General features: G+C 51.1%; 5 protein-coding genes across 5 annotated transcripts; 3 read left to right on the top strand and 2 right to left on the bottom strand.

Annotated features, from left to right (window-relative positions):
* Window positions 1-1,273: 1,273 nt before the first annotated feature.
* B0H65DRAFT_572992 (uncharacterized protein) lies at window positions 1,274-2,204 on the top strand (the record flags this gene model as incomplete). The annotated part of the gene is made up of 1 exon (XM_062830529.1): window positions 1,274-2,204. The coding sequence occupies one exon, from the start codon at window positions 1,274-1,276 to the stop codon at window positions 2,195-2,197; it is 924 nt and encodes a 307-aa protein (XP_062681320.1). The 3' UTR covers window positions 2,198-2,204.
* A 1,270-nt stretch (window positions 2,205-3,474) lies between these two features.
* Window positions 3,475-4,200, top strand: B0H65DRAFT_442205 (Aegerolysin-domain-containing protein; the record flags this gene model as incomplete). The annotated part of the gene is made up of 2 exons (XM_062825567.1): window positions 3,475-3,737; window positions 3,843-4,200. The coding sequence occupies 2 exons, from the start codon at window positions 3,475-3,477 to the stop codon at window positions 4,198-4,200; spliced, it is 621 nt and encodes a 206-aa protein (XP_062681319.1).
* A 437-nt stretch (window positions 4,201-4,637) lies between these two features.
* B0H65DRAFT_523909 (uncharacterized protein) lies at window positions 4,638-5,870 on the bottom strand (the record flags this gene model as incomplete). Its single annotated transcript, XM_062828809.1, has 1 exon — window positions 4,638-5,870. The coding sequence occupies one exon, from the start codon at window positions 5,868-5,870 to the stop codon at window positions 4,638-4,640; it is 1,233 nt and encodes a 410-aa protein (XP_062681318.1).
* Window positions 5,871-11,022: 5,152 nt separating this feature from the next.
* Window positions 11,023-14,503, bottom strand: B0H65DRAFT_523906 (Endoribonuclease ysh-1). The gene is made up of 4 exons (XM_062828808.1): window positions 14,006-14,503; window positions 13,849-13,946; window positions 11,616-13,429; window positions 11,023-11,539 (listed from the first exon to the last, which is right to left on the bottom strand). The coding sequence occupies exons 1-4, from the start codon at window positions 14,153-14,155 to the stop codon at window positions 11,046-11,048; spliced, it is 2,556 nt and encodes an 851-aa protein (XP_062681317.1). The 5' UTR covers window positions 14,156-14,503; the 3' UTR covers window positions 11,023-11,045.
* A 929-nt stretch (window positions 14,504-15,432) lies between these two features.
* Window positions 15,433-18,016, top strand: B0H65DRAFT_523903 (uncharacterized protein). Its single transcript, XM_062828807.1, has 2 exons — window positions 15,433-17,148; window positions 17,201-18,016. The coding sequence occupies exons 1-2, from the start codon at window positions 15,762-15,764 to the stop codon at window positions 17,878-17,880; spliced, it is 2,067 nt and encodes a 688-aa protein (XP_062681316.1). The 5' UTR covers window positions 15,433-15,761; the 3' UTR covers window positions 17,881-18,016.
* Window positions 18,017-18,239: the final 223 nt, after the last annotated feature.

The raw sequence follows: 18,239 nt of genomic DNA, 5'->3' as shown, positions 1-18,239 counted from the left end.
GTTTCCAGGAGATTCAACATTTCTTGGGTGTTCGATTAGTGCCGGAGGGTTATACCACAGCATATTTAAGACACTGCAGCACGGCAGTGGACTCCGGAAAGATGTGAACAGGGGAAAGAAAGCCAAGGGTACCTTCTGCTCAAGATGTTGTGTTCAGAGTACGATATCCTGACTAGAGAACGAGTAGTGTCCCTGACCTTGGGGAAGGTGATCAACGAGTCCTCTCGACATCACCGTAGCAAAAGTATGAATACTTAAGGCTTCTCGTAGCAAGGAATGAGCACATACGACCATACCCACTGGAAAACTCGGGATCCCGTCCGCTCTCCCATAGATAAGCCAGTGAGGGCTAGACTAGTAGTTGGGTCGGTGACGACCAGCGAATCCCTGGTGTTGTATGTTTTTTGCATCTTCCGTTAACTTTTTTCTTTCGCCCTCTTCTAGCAGATGCCCTTGTCGTTGGTTTTAGAATCTCTTTTTTTTTTTTTTTTGGCTTCTTTCTGGAACACACATTTTCCCTTTCGAGACTTCAGTTTCAACACAAGCCTGTACATGAGGATCTCGGTGAAAACTTGCAGCTTCGTTTTCCACTCTTTATCCCCAGATGCCGAATGTCCCCATGGCGCCTGGCTTCTCTGTAACAATTCGAGCCAGGTAGTGACGAAGCTAGAGGACAATGACAAAAATGTGGTTGACTGGAAGTTCTCAAACAGGGGAAGGGACAACCGAAACTGGCAGGCATGTCTGTCACGGATATTGCAGGTGCACTGGACAGTGGAGGCTCTGCACAGGGTAGTTACGATGCCTTCACACATCCTGTGTATCAACCAGTCCACAAGGCCTGGTGGATTCCATGGACCTCCTCCTCTTGCATCGTCAATACAATCCACATACTCAACGATCGGCCTACATTGCATTCGGGTCACAGTTTCCTCACACAGCCCACGGCAATGCATTAATGGGATGAAAGTTCAGTGAATGGAAAGCCCAGTGAATGGACGGGCACGTTTCCAACATGCAGTGAGTCCGCACCACCGCAGCCACTGCATTGCGCAGCCTTCCCCTCCGCTTCCATTCTTCTTCCCCACGCTCTAGCAAGAAGTCACTCTCGCCGGCTTCGAGAGTCCTGGAAAGCAAAGGAAGGGATTCTGCCCAAATTCAGCTACTGCCGACGCAACAGCCCAGCTATTCCACGCCTTCCCCTCGACCGTCACCTGCCAATCCTCAACCCTTCACCAGGCCGTCACCACCCGGCCCGAACGGCCGTCGAGCCATGCCACCCAAAATGGCCTCCAACTCCGAGCTCTCAGAAATCAAGCTACTCCTCCACGCTCTCGCCTCAGACATCAAAGCCGTCAAATCCGACGTAGCGGAGCTCAAGAAGAGCCAAGCTCAAAGCCAACAGAGCACCCCCACCTGCGCCAAATGCACAGATGGCGGTCCAAAGTTACCCAACGTCGAGAAGGCACTGAGCGACACCGAGACCAAGCTGACAGATAAGATTCGCGATACCCAGTCAACGGTCTTGCAGCTTGTCGAGGAGGAGAAGGTCTTGATCCATGCGGAGGTGGTGCATCTCAGTCGCACGGTGGGGACTGCGCTGGAGAATGCGAAGGGAAAGATGATGGAGAAGGTTGCTGAGGTGGTGGGTGAGAACAATCGCAAGCGGAGCAGGTCCTCGGCTAACATGGACGGGGACGATGACCTCGTTGTTGCAAAGAAGCGGATGAAAAATGAGGAGGAGAACGACACAGATGAAGATAACTCTGACGACTATGACTCGTGGACGAAGCGGAGGCGGGAGTCATCCGGTCTTGACAGGGCCGTGATGGATATCATTGACATAGCTGAAGAAGCCTTTGAGTGCGAACGGGTCGGGCCTGAGTGGATTCTCACGGCACTAATCCCATTCCATGCCAGTGCCAACGGCGGCAGGATCAAACGCTGGTACGTCTTTCAAAAGGAGGGAAAGATCGGCTTTGAGTACTGCTTGTACGGTCTACTCTACCATGGGCATGAGCATGCAGAGGTTGCTAGAGGAGCATGCTCCTGTAGGGAACGTCATCCGCCCGGCTTGAGGCAGAGGGCTACCAGGTGTATCCGGGTCAAACGAAGTGAGGATGGTTCTGGAGCACTGCTGTTTACTTGGGGAGTGGATATTGGACCTGCCCCTCTTCTTGATCCTCGTTGGGAATGAAATCAGCTGTAATAGGTAGTTGACGAAGGCACAACTTCCTGGGTTCGCCGGGGCGGGGGAATTCCAACGTGAGGGAGAGCAGCCAGAGAACAAGTACGCACATATAGCCATTGCGGAAATACAGGAAACGAATGGACAGTAATCCGATCACCACTTGCCCGTTAACCGACTCGTCCCACGGGTTGTGAACCGCACCTTATCCTGTTACGCGAACATGCCATGAGGGCCTCAAACAAATACTTCTCACCACTGCAGCCGAAACGTCTAGGCATGAGGAAGATCATGCTCATCTTTCAAGCGCTCCGATTCCGCCACGTCCATTCCTCATGGAATTCAACATCCTTCCTGTTTATGACAGCGAATGCAAATCTGAGATTGCACGCATGTTGTGCAAGAATTATGAGCCGGTTGAGGGAATTGAGCCAGACATGTCGAGATCTCGGTAGGTTTCTACTTGGTACAGCTGATGAAATGATCATCGTTAGAAGGGCTGTCCAAGGTTCGACAGGCTCGAGATCTTGGTCAGTAACTCAGACTTTGCAGTGTCTCTGCTTAGAATCTGACCAAGTGACATCACGTGAAGCTCTCAACTACAATGGTGAATACAGAAGCGGCGGAAAGGGACAGACCACGTCGTCTGGCTTCTTCTGCTTCGTCAGGGGCTGGTATAAGCAGCGTAGCACACACGCTAAGTCAAGGCAAGCCAGGGGTCTGACTTGCCTATCTTTTACCTTGACTTGGCTTGCCTTGCCAGACCCCCGATTTGACTTGCCTTGAGATGGCTTGCGTTGTGTGCCACGCTGGATATACCGTAGAAACTCGGGAAACCAGGAAACGAGGTCCCTTTACAAATTCCCTTCCAGCCTTCCCCTCCGTATGTCCGCCCCGACGCCCGCTCTGGAGTTGCGTTGCATGAGGGCTGCGTACCTCTATGCACCAAGTCGGAGCAAAACAATGCTGGACATGTCCGAATATTCCATTGCGGATAAGCATAAGAACTCCAACGCTCGGCGTGGCAAAGCGTGGAAGGAGACGCATACCTGTGAGTTCAATAAATATAGATATTTCTGCATCATAAAAACCTGCTCCCTTACTCAAGTACTTGCTTCCTTCTTGTTCTCTTTTCTCCCCTTTTGCCATTCATTCAAACCCTTCACACAAACGTTCCTTGGTTCCTCACATACCAAACGACCATCACAAACAACGAAGCAAAAAAAGCAGCTCCCAACACAGCCATAAAATTCAACAACCATCGTTCACCCAATCACAACCTCAAGATGGCAACACTCCGAAAGGGCTTCTCAGCCCGTCTTTTGGCGCTTGGCCTGCTCCTCATTTGTCTGGTTGCCGGCACCTTTGCCGCCCCTTTGGGTGTCGACCATGAACTCGCCCCTCCGCCTCCGGGATCTCCTTCTCCCCGCCGCGGACCTACCATGAACATGGCAAGAAGCACCAACGCCGAAGCTCAATGGGTCTACATGACGATTCGAAACCAAGCTTCTTCTGGGGAATTGTACATCAGGAACGCCCATCTCAATTGGTAAATCCTTCCCTTTCAGTTTCTTACAACCAACTGCCATCGTCTCCCCATCATGAATGACAATCAACCTCTACTAATACTAACGCTCCTTCTTCACTTCTGCAGGGGCAAGTGGTACGAATACCCCAACAAAGACCAAGAGCTTTCCGACAACGACGTGCAAGCAAATTATGCCGGCCCAAACGGCGGATCTATGGGCGTGGCCGCTTCCGGTAGAGAATGGACCTCTAGCGGCACCGAGGGCCAGTTCGACATCTACCATGGCAACACGAAGGTGTGCCATGTCTACTGGGATTGCCCGTGGAGTCACAAGCACAATTCCTTCTCGGTTTCCGAAGTCGACGATAATTATGTCGTTCAAGACACTGGTGCGAGTTTGGATTCGGGCGCGCTTGGATCCATCACTATTAAGGTGGTAAAGACCAGTGAAACGGAGGAAACCAAATGCATTTGGGGGTGCTAAACGTTGGTGATTGATTGCACGGTTTGCTGAGAAGAAGAGGAAGAAGCAAGCCCAGAAGGCCCAGCTAAATAGGTAGGCACCCGGAGAAGGAAATCTTTGGTGGAGGGTGCAATTTTGATTGGAGACACCGGCTCATGGAATTTTTTGTCTTTGGCAGTTCTGGATTTCTGGGAAGTGAGAGAGGCCTCGTGAGGAGTGTACTTTAGGCATTCAAATTCGAGGAGGAGATTGCTATATTTCTTTCTTTAACTTGACTTGAGGTTGTCGTTAACAGTCAACACTTGGGCAACACCCCATTGCGATATCTTTTCCGGACAAAATGCATTCTACTCCGGGTGAAAGGGTACAAGATCGATCTCTGGAAGGGAGCATGAAAACGACGTGATGTACCAACTAGAATTAACGGAAGTTTTATTACTTAAATCTATGATTTAATTCTATGACCAATTCAAGTCAGCAATCAGAAGCGATTGAGGCCCAAGGCGGTTCCTCTTCTCTTCTAAAGTTTCTTGTGTCTTTGTTGTGGATGATGCTTCCAGGCGTTGTTTGCCCTCATCAAAGCCCGGAGGCAGGTACGCGAGGATCCCCCATTGTACCCAGTCCTTTCCACCACTGCTCACTCGCATTGATTTCATCTTTTTCGGCAGGTCTTCCCAGAATAACTCCATCAGCCTCGCCAGACTCCCGTCCGTAGACACAAACAACTCCGTACCATCGAAACCCACGGAGCCCACTCTCTCGCCCGAGTGTGGATTGATATAATTTTCGTAAAAATATACCTCCACATAGCGGCCTCCATGGGCGTCATCAAAGACTAGTACCTCCTCCTCGGAGTCCTCCCATTGCCGTCTCGAATAAAGATCAGTGATGGCGAAATTGTCATGTTTCGGCTTGAGCCCGTAATCGATAAACCAGATTTGATCCCGTTGCAATGAGGGTACCACCAGACCGCTCGTGAGTTCCTTAAAAGCAGCGGAGTTGACAGACCAGGCTGGATGCCACTCGATAGCCATGTGGTTCTGGTAATGGCCCAGCTTATCCAGATGTCGGTACGTGTACTCGTAATCCAGATCTTCTTGGGGCCCATCCGGTTCGCCACCAAAGATTCGCTCCCATCTGGAAACTGGCTTCCATTTGCGAACTGGCCCGGATCCGGGAACCCACTCCCCTTCGAGAGCCCTGTCCCTATGCTTCATTGGCGTCCAGCACTCGGGCCGATAAGTAAAAAGATCCCGATCTTGGAAAACGGTGAAATAATGGCACCGCATCGGTCTGCTCCATTTGCGCACAAACAAGCTCGTTGTACAAGACTCGTTTGTTTTGTCAAAGGCCTTGCTAATGACGTCGTAGGCAATCCAGAGTCCGCCGTCGATCAGATATGTCGAGCGCGGCGCACCTTGAGGTTCTCTGGTGGTCTTGGGATTCCCGAGAACAACGCAAGTATGTAACCAAGGCATCCCAGGCTCACGCCTTTTCCATAGTTGAAGGGCCCGAGTTTCCTGCACATCCGCCCCTGATACAACAGGACTCCACTTATCCGAAGTTCTCTCCTCAACGTTGAAAATGTGAACCCCACGGCGGTCAAGCGGCCGAAGGGTGAGGTTCCAGATTATGACCCTTAGCTCCTCCGGGAGGTAGGGAAAGAAGTGAAATTCGGTTAAGTCCGTCATCTTGTGTTCGTTCGTAGTGTGGCTGGTGTTATGGAAAGAAGCTGATGGAAACAGAAGGTAGGGAAAGAGGTCAAATTCGGTTAAGTCCGTCATCTTGTGTTCATTCGTTGTGTGGCTGGTGTTATGGAAAAAAGAAGCTGATGGAAATAGAACGGTGCGGGTCTGAACCGTTTCTATGTCTAGGTAGAGATCAGGGTGCCGAGTTGGCAAGGAGCTTTCAAGGACTTTTTTTTTTTTTTTTTTTTTCCTCTCTCCTTTTTTTTCCTTTTTTTTTTTTTCCAAATGTCCAACCAGACGAGGTTTGAACAGATCCAGCTGACTGTGTTATGAAGCAAGAGACCTCCGCTGGTTATGTACTCGTTTGTGCAAGGGGCGACGCGGATGAGAAAGATGCTCCTGGGCAGTCTGCGCTTCGGTATCAGGAACCCTCGTAGGTGATAAGAATGCCTGCTGTCCAAGACGTTAGTAAAGAATAAACAATGAACAACGAAAAAGGTGCGTGAAGCAAGCCACGGCGCTACGGTAATGGGTGACGGAAAGAAGGATCGAAGGTTAGGTTCTCTCATACCTGGGTGGTTATAGCATTTGTGTTGCTTGCAGGATAAGTCGATATAATAGAGGGCGAAGAGAGGCGGAATTAAATAAATCCAGGGTTTTTCTTATGGTTTGTGTTTTGCGGAACGAGACTCCGGTGTAGGAGAAGTGCGGGTAGAGAACTGAGACGAAGTGGCTTTGATGACACGGAAATGACTTAACTGGAGGCTTGGTTGAATGGAGGACATGGAGGAAATGCCATGTGGCTTTCCAAACCAGGTTTAAATAGTACCGTAGATACTCCGAAATTCGGATTCCAGCTTTTTCTTGTTGGGCCACGTATACTGGCAGATGTTTAGGGAGTAACTCCGAGCCTGTGGATAGAAACGCACGCAAAAATCGGGTGGTAGGCAATGTTGAAGAGCTTTCACCAACTGGATGGACATACATTGTGCAGACGTATGCTGCTGGCGGTGCTTACCGCAAAGACTCGGGGCATTGATTTTTAGGTTCCCTGGAAATCAGACATATGTACCTCTAGGTATGTCCGAATATGTGCATTTAATGCCCACAAAGAATACAGGTACTCTGAAAAACGTTTGATCATATCGACAACCGACCGTATACCAATCCTTTATCATCTACAGGACAGGTGGCAAGCTGGAGGTCAAGGACGAAAAGCCTGAAGAAGGACGCCGTTGCCTTAAGTTGACCGCATGATGCGGGAACATCGACTTCCAAATCCTACCTTCCATACGATATCATAATTCTCAGAGGCAGGTGCCACGAACCGTCGTTTTGTCCCATGAACCTGTGCTCGTGCCTTAAGGGTAGCCATTGTGGGACCTTTGTCCAACAAGGAGTTAGCTCAATCATCTTCTTTACAATCGAATGACATCTGTCCATCGCTTTAATAGCGTTTCCATCAATGCATCACCGCCAAAGAGAAGCTCGTTGGCCTCGTGGAAGAAGTGGTTCACATCCGAGTGAAAGTTGTATGATCCGAGACTCAGGCAGATGTTCTGAACGTTGGCGGTACAATCAACGATACTGAATGTCTTGGTACGTCTCCTCACAAACATGACAATGCCTGTTGTTGTAGTTAAAATAGCAACGAGTAAAGGCATGAACAGTTAACTTCTACGGAGTCTCATAATGACTGCAATTGCCTGAATTGCATGGAACAAGAGAGGAACAGCTGGTCAAATCTTTCTCATCGTCGAAGAAACTTTATACAGATATGGATTGAGATAAACTCTTTTCATTCAGGCGGTTGCTCCAGCCCAGACAATTGATATTCTCAATGTAGGTAGTCCAGATTCCCTCTAACCAAGATCTGTCAACTACTGTACTTTCCACCAAAATCTAGGTAGCGGGATCATGGCTTCGACGATGTTCCGTCTTCTGGGACTATGCCCAGCGAATCCTTTAAAGCTTGCAATATCCCATATGTTCGTCTTCCACTTCGTCCATCATCAGCTGGTTCCGGTTGTGCGCAATCCAAAGCGGAAGATATCATGGACCAACAACCATCAGGCCTTTAGCCCCAGAACGAGGGTTCAAATGAAGACGTCTCACGGCACGTAGGCATAGAAGATGCCTCCGAGCATCAACGTCCCGCAAGTCTTCGGAATAACACGCAAGCTACCGCTGCAAGCAGCGCCCCTTGGCCTTTTCGCACCCTTCGGCCTCTTCTCCCAAATACGCTAGCCCCTAGTAACCTCACACCGGATACATATGTCCCGAATCCATATGCCCCTAACATACACCCCTCTGAGGCATATGGCCCAAATCCGTACGGCCCTAACACACATGTCCCCAACCCATATGCCCCGGCTATCCCCTCATATGCCCCTAATCTGCCACCACCTGATTCATACGGCCCTAATTCACATACGCTTAACCCACATGCTCCTGCTTTCCACCCCTCTAACACTTTCTCCCCCGGGGCCTCTATCACCGGTCCCCAGTGATTCATACAAATCAAATGCTAATAAAGCAAAGCAAATCTACCCCTAGCGTGACAAATCAAATCTGTATAAAAAATCAGTCAAATCAATTCAAATCTAGGTACAGATTTGCTTTGTTAGCTTTATATATTTCTTTCATCACAGCTATAAGATTTTTGCAGCAACATACCTCTCCGATACGTGTAGTGTAACTTTTACTACAGACGTAAGTTATTGAGAGGGGAAGCCGAAGTTTTAAAACTAACGATTTCGGTAATTAACTATTTAATTAAGAAAGCAAATTATTTTTAACGTTCTTAAAAATTCGTAAACTATACAATTTGAAGGAGTGGTTATTAAAATATTATAGAGGACGAAAAAGATTATTATTAAAGAACGAGAGCGACGGTGGGAGTTCTTTCGGGCGTACCTACGAGAGAATAATAATAGAGGTAATAAGGGTCGTTTTAAAAAGAGGGTTAAATATAATATAATAGGTCTATACGAATTAAATATAACGAATAGTCGTAAGGTTAAAATGCTATATTTAATAGAGGAAGTAAGAGAGGAAAGATTGTATTAGAAGGGTATAATCGAAAGAAGGTTTTATATAATTAGTGCTAAGACTGTACGGGCTAGGCAAGTATGTAGGTTTGGCCAACTAGAAGGCTCGCATCCTTATCGATAAGATAGGATACGGCTTGGCAATAACCAAGCTTAACCCCTAGGCTCTAACCCTATAACATTAAGCCTAATAGCTTATTGTTAGTAGATATCTATAAGCGTACGGTAACCCAAGTATTAGCTATACTCAATTAAAAATTGGTCCGAACTTTCAATTATACCCAATTACCAACCTTTTTATATCAATGCCTCCATATTACTTGCATACTCAAATTAGAAAACTCACCCCTATCTAAAAGTATTATATTATCTATCATATTCACAATTCGTATCCACTCCTATCAATTCTTATACTTCTTATTAATTCTTATACCTCTTATTAATTCTTATTCATTCCTATTGCCCGGAGAGAGCAAAAGGGACAGGGAAATCCATTTATATTAATACTCTATCCCAAAGTCTAAAATTTAAAAAAGAAGCGAAAGATCTATTTATACTATTACCTTAAAAAGTCTTAGCAAATCTTAAGGCTCTTATTCACTCTCTAACTAAAATTTGAAGAAGAACCGGGGGATCTATTTGCACTGCTACCCTAAATTTTAATAAACTTCGAAGCTCCCAAATTTTATTAACTCTCAGAATCTCAATTCATTATACCCCTTCGACTTTAATTGACTTTGGTTACCTCTAATTGCTTCATTACTTTATTATTTTATTACTTTATTACTTTATTACTTCATTGCTTCATTGTTTCATTGCTTCATTGCTTCATTACTTCATTAATTCGATAGAGGGTATTGCATTGGATTGTAGAAACTACCCTTTAGTATAAATCTAGTGCCTACAGCTAGCACGGGCCATTTTCTGACCAAACTTTTTCAATTGATCATAGCCAATACTTAGGCCACCGTACAAGCGCGTCCCTCTGTAATACCGTTCCCACACTTAAGTACTTTAATAGTTGTCAAGACTTCCCGAGAATTGAGCTGACCACAACTTTTTAACAAACGGACTATCGAAACAAAAGACGAAAATAAAAAAAAACTCAATTATATCATCAGAAAGGGTGCTCCCTTGATAGTATTAAGCGCGCTGATGTTGAATCTACTATCATTTTTCTTTCATCTCCTTATTTAGTGAAGATATGGGCAAATGAAGTCTTGTTCTTTTCGTTTCAAAGGCCCATTTGCCAAAAAGTTGTGGTCAGCTCAATTCTCGGGAAATCTTGGCAACTGTCAAGGGGCTTGAGTGTGGGAAAGGTATATATATTATAGCGGCAAAGGGAAACCAATCATCCCCAATATGCCGACACCTCCTGTTCTTCCCTCGCAGAGCCCCCTCATTTCAACGTGAGTATGCCCAACCGTATGCCCAACACCCGATGCCATCCATCTGGACGTTTCTGGACCGGGGCAAGGCGTCCTAGGATATTGATCTCCGCGGCATCTGTGGCGCTTGGGAAAGGCCTCGCGCGAAAAGCAACACAGGTACCTCTGGGAACCCAACTAGGGTACCTACAGTACCTTTAAAAGAATTGAACCACCGGTTCCCGGTTCTGTTAGTAGCAACGTCTAGTGTGTCTCCCATCGGTCACTCACAACATCAACGGATGCAGTCAACTACCGCACCACCTGAAATTAAAGCCATGGGACTTTTGCCCGAGTCTATTTGAAGCAGAAGTAGCAAGAAAGAGTAGGTAGATAGACAAGTAACAGTTACAATACATCAAACACCTGGACCTAAGAGAAAAACAGCGAGAGGTTCTTGTTTTGTTCGTTGATACCCTCCATCTTTGCCAAGTCCTTATTCCCTTCCCGTCCATTCATCCACAACAATCTTTCTTTCCATTTCATCATGTCTTTCCTCTCCAAAGTTTCGTCTGTCCATTCTGCCCAATGAGATACCACCAGACACCCTCCCTTCTTCGTCTTTTCTCCTCTCATTTTCTCATCCCCCTCCCTTCCCCCGTCCCCCCTCTCCTCTCAACCCCCCATCACCAGCTACCATAGCAACCACACCTCCTACCACACCCTCTACAACCCCCTCTACCCCCTCAACCTCCTCAAACTCACCCCCAAAGCGGCGCCACAACCTCCACCGCCCGTTCCACCACAGCTCTAACCCTCTCCCTAAAAATCTTATTCGCACACTCCACCTCCAAATCCTCCAACCACACCTTGGCCTCCATCTTATCCACCTTGATCTGGATTCCGGGCACAGGAATTCCCATTTTATGCAATCTCTGTAACTCAGCGTGCTTGCGTGCGGTGAGTTGTTCGTCTTCGTCTTCTGAGACGTCCATGGAGGCGTCTGCGTCTGCGTCGGATTTGGGTGACGTCGCCTCCGAGGGGGAGGAAATGGCTTTGGTGGTGGTGGTGGTGAGTGAAAGGGGAGGGGGAGGTAGCTTGGGGTCGGCGATGGGGGAGACGTTGTCAGAGCCGAATTGGGCTTCGAGGAACATGAGGAGGCGGTCGAGACGGTCGGTGGGGGTTAGGTGGGCGTGAGGGTTTTTCTGGGGGAGGGGGGAGGGGGGGTGGGTGTGGGGGTTTTTGCTGGCGGAGCCTGTGACGAAGAGAGTTAGTATGGGGGGACAAGTAAGAGCGGGGGAAAGGAAAGGGGAAGGGGAAGGGGGACGTACGCTTCACAGCAGCAGGACTACTCTCAATACCAAGCAACACGGCCATAACGGCGTCGGCAATGCCATCGTTGAGCATGTTGCCCTCCCACTCCAGTTCAACCTCGCCGCTAGCACGGTAGCGGACGGTAACGCATCCCATAACGAGGTAAGCGGCCACCACGTCGTCGCCGTGAGGCAGCTCCTCATCAGCTTCCTCCATCTTCGTATCGCCGTTCTCGCTCTTAACGATCTCGCGCTTCGTCTTGGCTTCAGGAAGTTCTTCGATGCCACCAAATGTGCCTTCAAGACCCCACTTAATCAGATCAATACCCGCCGCGCTCAGCTTCAAACGCTGCTTGCACGCAATAGTAGTAGTCGTCAGACCAGCATACTCTCTCAGATCCTCGGGAGCCATCAGGGACATCTTAAAGTCGTTCTGCACCAACACGCCAGTGATAAGCTGAGGTTCCGAAGAGACAAGAGGCCCAGGTCCATCATGGCCGGTCTTCGCCTCTTTAAGTGCCGGCGGGATGGACGCCAGCTTGCCCACCACCTTGGCGACTTTGTCCGTCTTGAAAGGGATGCGAAGCTCCTCGCAGTTTCTGGGACTGAACACCTTGACTTTGTGTTCCTTGTTGGCGTTGAGCGACAGAAGCTTGGACTTGAGACGCATCATGTTGTGCACCTCGCCGTGGACGAGGACGACGACGGGGGCGGCGACTTCCTCGATGAACTCCCTGTTCTCGACGCCGTCAACGTGCGCGGCGAAGGAGAACTCCTGGACGGTGCAGCGGCGGGGAATCATGACCTTCTCGGCATCACCACCGGGGCCGCGGCGGGCACCGGCAATGTTGCGAGACATGACGGCCTGGATCTGCTCCGGCTCTTGCATGAGCTGCTTGGCCATGGTGCCCTCGACGGAGTAACCGGTAATGATGACGCCGTTCTTCTCGCTCGGCGCCCATCGCTCCAGCAGCTCGCGACTGACGCCGTTTTGGAGCATACCAGGGGAAGCAAGCATGACGCAGCCGCCGACGTCCTCGAAGCGGTCAAGGCTTTTGAGGGAGCGGATGAACCTGAAGTCCCACGGTCCTCCCTTGCCGGCACCGTCGCCGGAGGACTCGGACTCGGCCAGACGCTCGCGGAACAGCCTCTTGATGTTGTCGTTCATAGAGCCGACATAGGTCTGGTAGACGAGCATACACTTGCGCGCGAGGTTGGAGGCGTAGTAGATGGGGTATTTCTGGTACTCGGGGTGCTTGCCCCAGTACTCGTCGAGGATGAGGAGGAGCTCCTGGGCGCGACCGAGGGCGAAGACGGGCATGAGGACGCGGCCGCCTCGGTTGAGGATGCCGGTGATGGACTTCATGAGGGCCTGTTCACGTTCTGGGCGGGGGATGTGAGAGGCGATGCCGTAGGTGGACTCGGTGATTAGGACGTCGACCTTGACGCCCTTGGGGACTTTGGCAGAGATAAGATGCCTGTCCTCTTCACGGGAATAGTCGCCAGTGAAGAAGATCTTGAGGCCGGCGATCTCGATCAGGAACATGGCGGCGCCGAGGACGTGGCCGGCTGGGTATGGTGTGATGCGGATCGAGGAGATGGTGTGGGTAGTATTGTAGTCGATGGCCTCGATCATGGGAAAGGTCTTGAGATGGTCCTCCTCGGTGTAGACGAGCGATGCTGTCGGGTTCGACGATGTGTTGCCAACACGGACACTATCCTGGATAAGCCATTTGTAGATGGCCTTGGTGGCATGTGTCATGAAGACACGGCCTCGGAAGTTGGTCTTGGCCAAGACATATGGTAATGAAGCCGCATGGTCGATATGGAAACTAGAAAGTGAGCAGTCAGTCTCGAATGTGTCTGGACAACGTAGGCGACTATGGACAAGGACAGTGCTTCACAGAGATCATGCAGCGCGAGTGGCAGACAAGATGGGAGGGGAAAGGGAGGAGAGGAGCGGGCAATGGCGACAAATGTTTTTTTTTTGTATTTTCAATTCCTGAGTACATGTATATGATGGACAGTACAATGTTGCAAAGCGGGCAAGAACCACATAGATCAGAGAGTAAGGCGGCATGGCAGGTATGCTCTCTGCCACTGGCTCTCACTGGCGATGTCGAATATCCAGAGCCCAGCTCGATCAACCCATCTTGTCCCAAGCCAAACACTGCGGCACTGTCTCTCGTGGATAGACGCGCATACATATGGATGTATGCCATAGCAAAAGGGGGAAAGGGGTCGAGCTTACTGGCTGATCAAAAGAACGTCAACTGTGCTGAGATCGAAGTCATCAAAGAATGGTAGGGCTGCTAGGCCATCATATGCTGGATGTTGGCCAGCATCAAGCTACAGCGCGGAGAGGTCAGCCCGTGTCGCTTGAAAGGGGTGATGGTTGATTTGCGCACCATAACAGTTTTGCCCTTGTACTGAATGATGTGACACGACCGGCCGACTTCATTGCCTCCTCCGAGATTGAGGAACATGAGCTCATCAGCTGGGTCGACAGGCTCCTCTGGCTCGGTCGCCATCGCCGCGGCCTTCCGCTTGGAAGCCATGGCTTAGGGCGTCTTGTTGTATATGGTACTCCTTTGGTTCGTTCGCTTCACGCGTAGATCCTTTGTTTCCCACCGTCGACCTGTATACTTACGACCTTCCAAGCAGCTGACTGTGATTGTTTGAATGGCGGCGCGTGGCGGTTTTGATGCGATTTGAGACGCGAAATATGTACGTCAGTCAGAAAAGGGTGTGGATGGTAGATGTGAGAATAAAGGCGCAATTTTACGGATTAGCGCGCGCCGTGAGTATGAATGGCGCCTTTGATGTGTTCTTGTTGATGGTGGTTGAATGCGATGTGGATGAGGATGGCAAGTGGTTGTTGAATGAAGTGAGGTTGAAGTTGGCGGCTGATTGCCTGCCGGGAGTCTTCAATCCTAAGCCAGCCGCAAAACGTCAAGGGCCAAAAGCCCCACTATAACTGCCAAGCCCACACGTGACTGGCCCATTCACTCACCAGACGCGACCTTCAGTGGAGCTCGTGCCGCCGCCAGCAACAAGCAACCGGCAGCGGCAGCAATTGGTCGTTTCGTTGTGCGAGTCCCTCTTTCGATTTTATTGTTCGTCATTGTCAAAGACACCTCGACCTCCTCCAGTCACCCACGCAACAATACAATTCACCACCTTCCACGGTCGCCCACACCCCGCGCAAATCGATACGACAATCAACCGCCGACCACGACGATACTACCACGAGCGAGAAATACATCGACCGACTCGAACACCGATCGACACGAGCGAGCGACGCATGGGAGCAGACACACGGCGTAGCTAGAGTGGCAGCGCAGGTTCGCCTGCTTCCACTTGAGTTTACGGTGACGGGACACTTGAGCAACTGATCAACTGGGAGCTCATCAGCCTCCCCTTGAGCTGGAGGACAAGGAATAGCTTCGACTGCTTTCCACGGACGACGACCTTGGCCCACGCCATCGACCCTTCGTACATCTCGACTTGTTTGCGCCTGCGCCATCTGTCCACCCCAAGGGCGCCATCACCATGGCGCAACCACCACAACAGCCTCAGATGCCTCAGTTGCAACAGCAGCAGCCTCAGTTGCAACAACAACAACCTCAGTTGCAACAACAGCAGCCCCAGTTGCAACAACAACAACCTCAGTTGCAACAGCAGCAACCACCACAAATGTCGCCGCAGTTGCAACAGTTCCAGCTCCAGCAACAACAGCAACAACAACAACAACGTGCCCAGATGCTCGCTCAACAACAAGCCCAAGCCCATGCTCAGCAACAGCAGCAACAACAGCAGCAACGCGCCCAACCTCAGCAGCATGTTCAGCCTCGCCAGCTTCCTCAGCAGTTGCAACAACAACAGCATGTGCAACAGCAACAGCAACAACATGCCCCACAGCAGACCCAACCGCCGCCGCCGCAGCAGCAGCAGCAGCAGCAGCAGCAGCAACGTGTACAGCAGCAGGTCCATCAGCAAGGGCACCCGCAAGCCCAAACACACCAGCAACACGCTCAACAACCTCAACATCCCCAACATCCTCAGCAGCATGTTCAGCAGCAGCAACAACAGCAACATCATCCACAACTCCAGCACCCCCAGGCCCAGCTGCAACAACCTCAGATCCAACATCCGAGCCCGCAAATGCATCAGCAACAGCAGTTTGCTCGTCCCCAGCACACACCCTCCCCGGCGCCCACCACTCAAGCGCAGTTCTCGATACCGCCGAACCAGCAGCGTCCTGCCTCTCAGCCGGGCTCGCCTTACGTGCCTCAGAACTACGCCACTACTCCCCAATCGACCGCGGCCCCGACGCCGCCAGCTGCTAGTCCCAAGTTTGCGACAACGCAATCGCCAGGTCTCCCGCAATACAACCAGTCTTTCACAAACGGAAACGTTTCTCAGCCATCCACACCATTGGCTGTGCCTTCCCCGGGTCCGACCCCGGCCACAACTCCTGGAACAGGTCCTACTGTTTCACACGGCGCGGGCTTGCAGATGCCTGAGAGCAGGCTATCCATGCCTCCAGTCCAACCTGCATCAACAACACCTGGCCCAGTGACACCTGGGGTGGCAACGCCATCATTAGCTCCGCCTAATTTGTCCGCCCATGGGCCCTCGACTCAGCAAATCCATGCCATGGGGGCCCAGGCCGCCCAGAATACGCAGAACCAGCAGTATACGACCGCTACCATGGCACCTATCGGCCCACCACCACCAGCTCTGACAACCCCCGCCGCCGGTGGTGCTATGGGTCCTCCTCAGAAGCCTGTTGAGCGACCGGTGAAGGAAACTGAATATGATGTCACCGACTCTTTGGCTGGTACCGGTGTCGATTTGCGTGCTGAAGAGCAGGCGTTGGCCGACTACTATGCCGGATCTTTCTCTCAGGACGCGAGGACTGGGCTGCCCGCAAATCCGCCGGGTAGTAAGGCTTCTTTCTACGGTGCCGGATGGGCCAATCAGGCCTCACAACCTCTCGATGGCAAAAGCCAGGAGGAGTTTGAGAAGGAGTTGGCAAAGAAGGCTTGGGATGAAGCGGCACATCGGTTGGCCTTGACGAGGGCAAACGAACTGAAAACGCCTTTCTTGGAGGTGGCCCCGCTGCATTGGAAGGCCCAAAAGATCGCCAAGGAGTACGGGTTGGAGCTCAACAGCGAGCTCAAGGGCGGTAGTGCAGTCAACAAGAGCAAGCCAGCCAATGACCCTTCGTCAACGCAGCCCAAAGTCACGGTGAGCACAAAGACGGGTGAAGGTGGTGCTCTTGTTACTGTCACCAGCTCATGGATCCCGATCGATTCATATTTGAGTGACCAAATAGCCCTGTTGTCGATTGCTACAAAGCACAGGATCCGGCAAATAATCGAGTCTGCGCATACCATTGCGATTAACCGCCAGACGACTTCTCGTGGAGAGGTCCCGGCGGAGTGGGCTGATGTGGCCGTGCCTCTGAAGACGGGGCTTAATGATGCCATTCAAGATGGCTTGGAAGCCGCCGCTGGTGTCGGTCCTCAGCCCAACCCCCTTAAGCGTATGTATTTTCTCGGTGTTTCCCAACCAAAACTCTACTAACGAAATCGCAGGCTCCTACGACGCCGCCAAACTTAACGACCCCAACGTTACCAAAAACAATCTCACCACCGCCCTGCGCGACACCGCTCGCGCCGACCGCAACCTCGAAGAAGCCCGCCTCCGCAAGCGCCAAAAGCGCCAAAACCCGGACACAGCTGCTGGTGGCACCGGTTCCCGCGCTGGCTCCGTGGCCCCGGGGACTCCCACCACCGCCGACGCCGACGGCAAGCTCCTCTCCAAGAAGGAACTCAAGCGGGGCGCCGCAGCCGCCAAGCTGGCCGAAGCCTCATCCACCGCCTCAGCCAATCAAACCCTCAACGCCATCATGGGCGGCTTCGGTCGCAAGAAGGGCAAGTCCTACTCGTGGATGAACGCGGGCGCCGGCGGTGGCGGCGGCGGCGGGTCAGGCGCTAGCACTCCGCGCACATCTCTAGGTGGCGATGGCCTTTCTACGCCCGCTGGCAAGGCTGGCGCCGCGGCGGCGGCGGATAATAAACCGCAACAACTTACGTCGGAGAACCAGAAGAACCGGCTGGGCATGTGGAGAGAGAATAGTGACCAGGGGAAGAATATCCAGCTGAGAGATTGGTTGGTGGCGCTGGAGATGGATGGGATTGAAGTGAGAGCTATTCAGGAGGCGTATACGAGGCTGGATGAGCCGCCGAGGACGAAGGTGGATGAGGTTAAGTAGGGCTTACTTCAGCGTACCCAGAGTCAGGCGGGAAAGAAGGCGGGGAGATCGAACGTGGCGGAGTCTAGACGGGAGATGGCTAGGGGGAGGCGGTAGGGGGTTGATGAGTGTACATATATGAAAAGGAAAGGGGTTGAGGCGGGCGGACGGGGGGTGAATTAAGATGGTGTTGGTGATGTTGCTATGAAGGAGGGGGGATATGGTAGATTGCAGCCGCTAAAGGGCGGTTACTTGTTCGTTTGGGAGGATAAGGGGCTGCCTAAGGTACCTTTATTACGTAACTTTCTCGCTGTCAGCAGGGAGTGGAGGACCGAAGTCCTTATAAAACAATCATATCGAGTATCCATATCGCATCCCTC

This window comes from Neurospora tetraspora (assembly GCF_033439725.1).
Source record: "Neurospora tetraspora strain CBS 560.94 chromosome Unknown B0H65scaffold_4, whole genome shotgun sequence".
Taxonomy (NCBI): domain Eukaryota; kingdom Fungi; phylum Ascomycota; class Sordariomycetes; order Sordariales; family Sordariaceae; genus Neurospora; species Neurospora tetraspora.
This window is presented reverse-complemented; position numbering and strand designations above follow the sequence as displayed.

Bases quoted from the DNA above. Each gene is read 5' to 3' on its own strand.
- B0H65DRAFT_523903 (XM_062828807.1), top strand. From the start codon at position 15,762: ATGCATCAGCAACAGCAGTTTGCTCGTCCCCAGCACACACCCTCCCCG. The intron at 17,149-17,200 runs GTATGTATTTTC...ACGAAATCGCAG, and splicing joins TCAGCCCAACCCCCTTAAGC to GCTCCTACGACGCCGCCAAA.
- B0H65DRAFT_523906 (XM_062828808.1), bottom strand. From the start codon at position 14,155: ATGGCTTCCAAGCGGAAGGCCGCGGCGATGGCGACCGAGCCAGAGGAG. The intron at 13,947-14,005 runs GTGCGCAAATCA...TCCGCGCTGTAG, and splicing joins ACAAGGGCAAAACTGTTATG to CTTGATGCTGGCCAACATCC. The intron at 11,540-11,615 runs GTACGTCCCCCT...TCTTCGTCACAG, and splicing joins TAGTCCTGCTGCTGTGAAGC to GCTCCGCCAGCAAAAACCCC.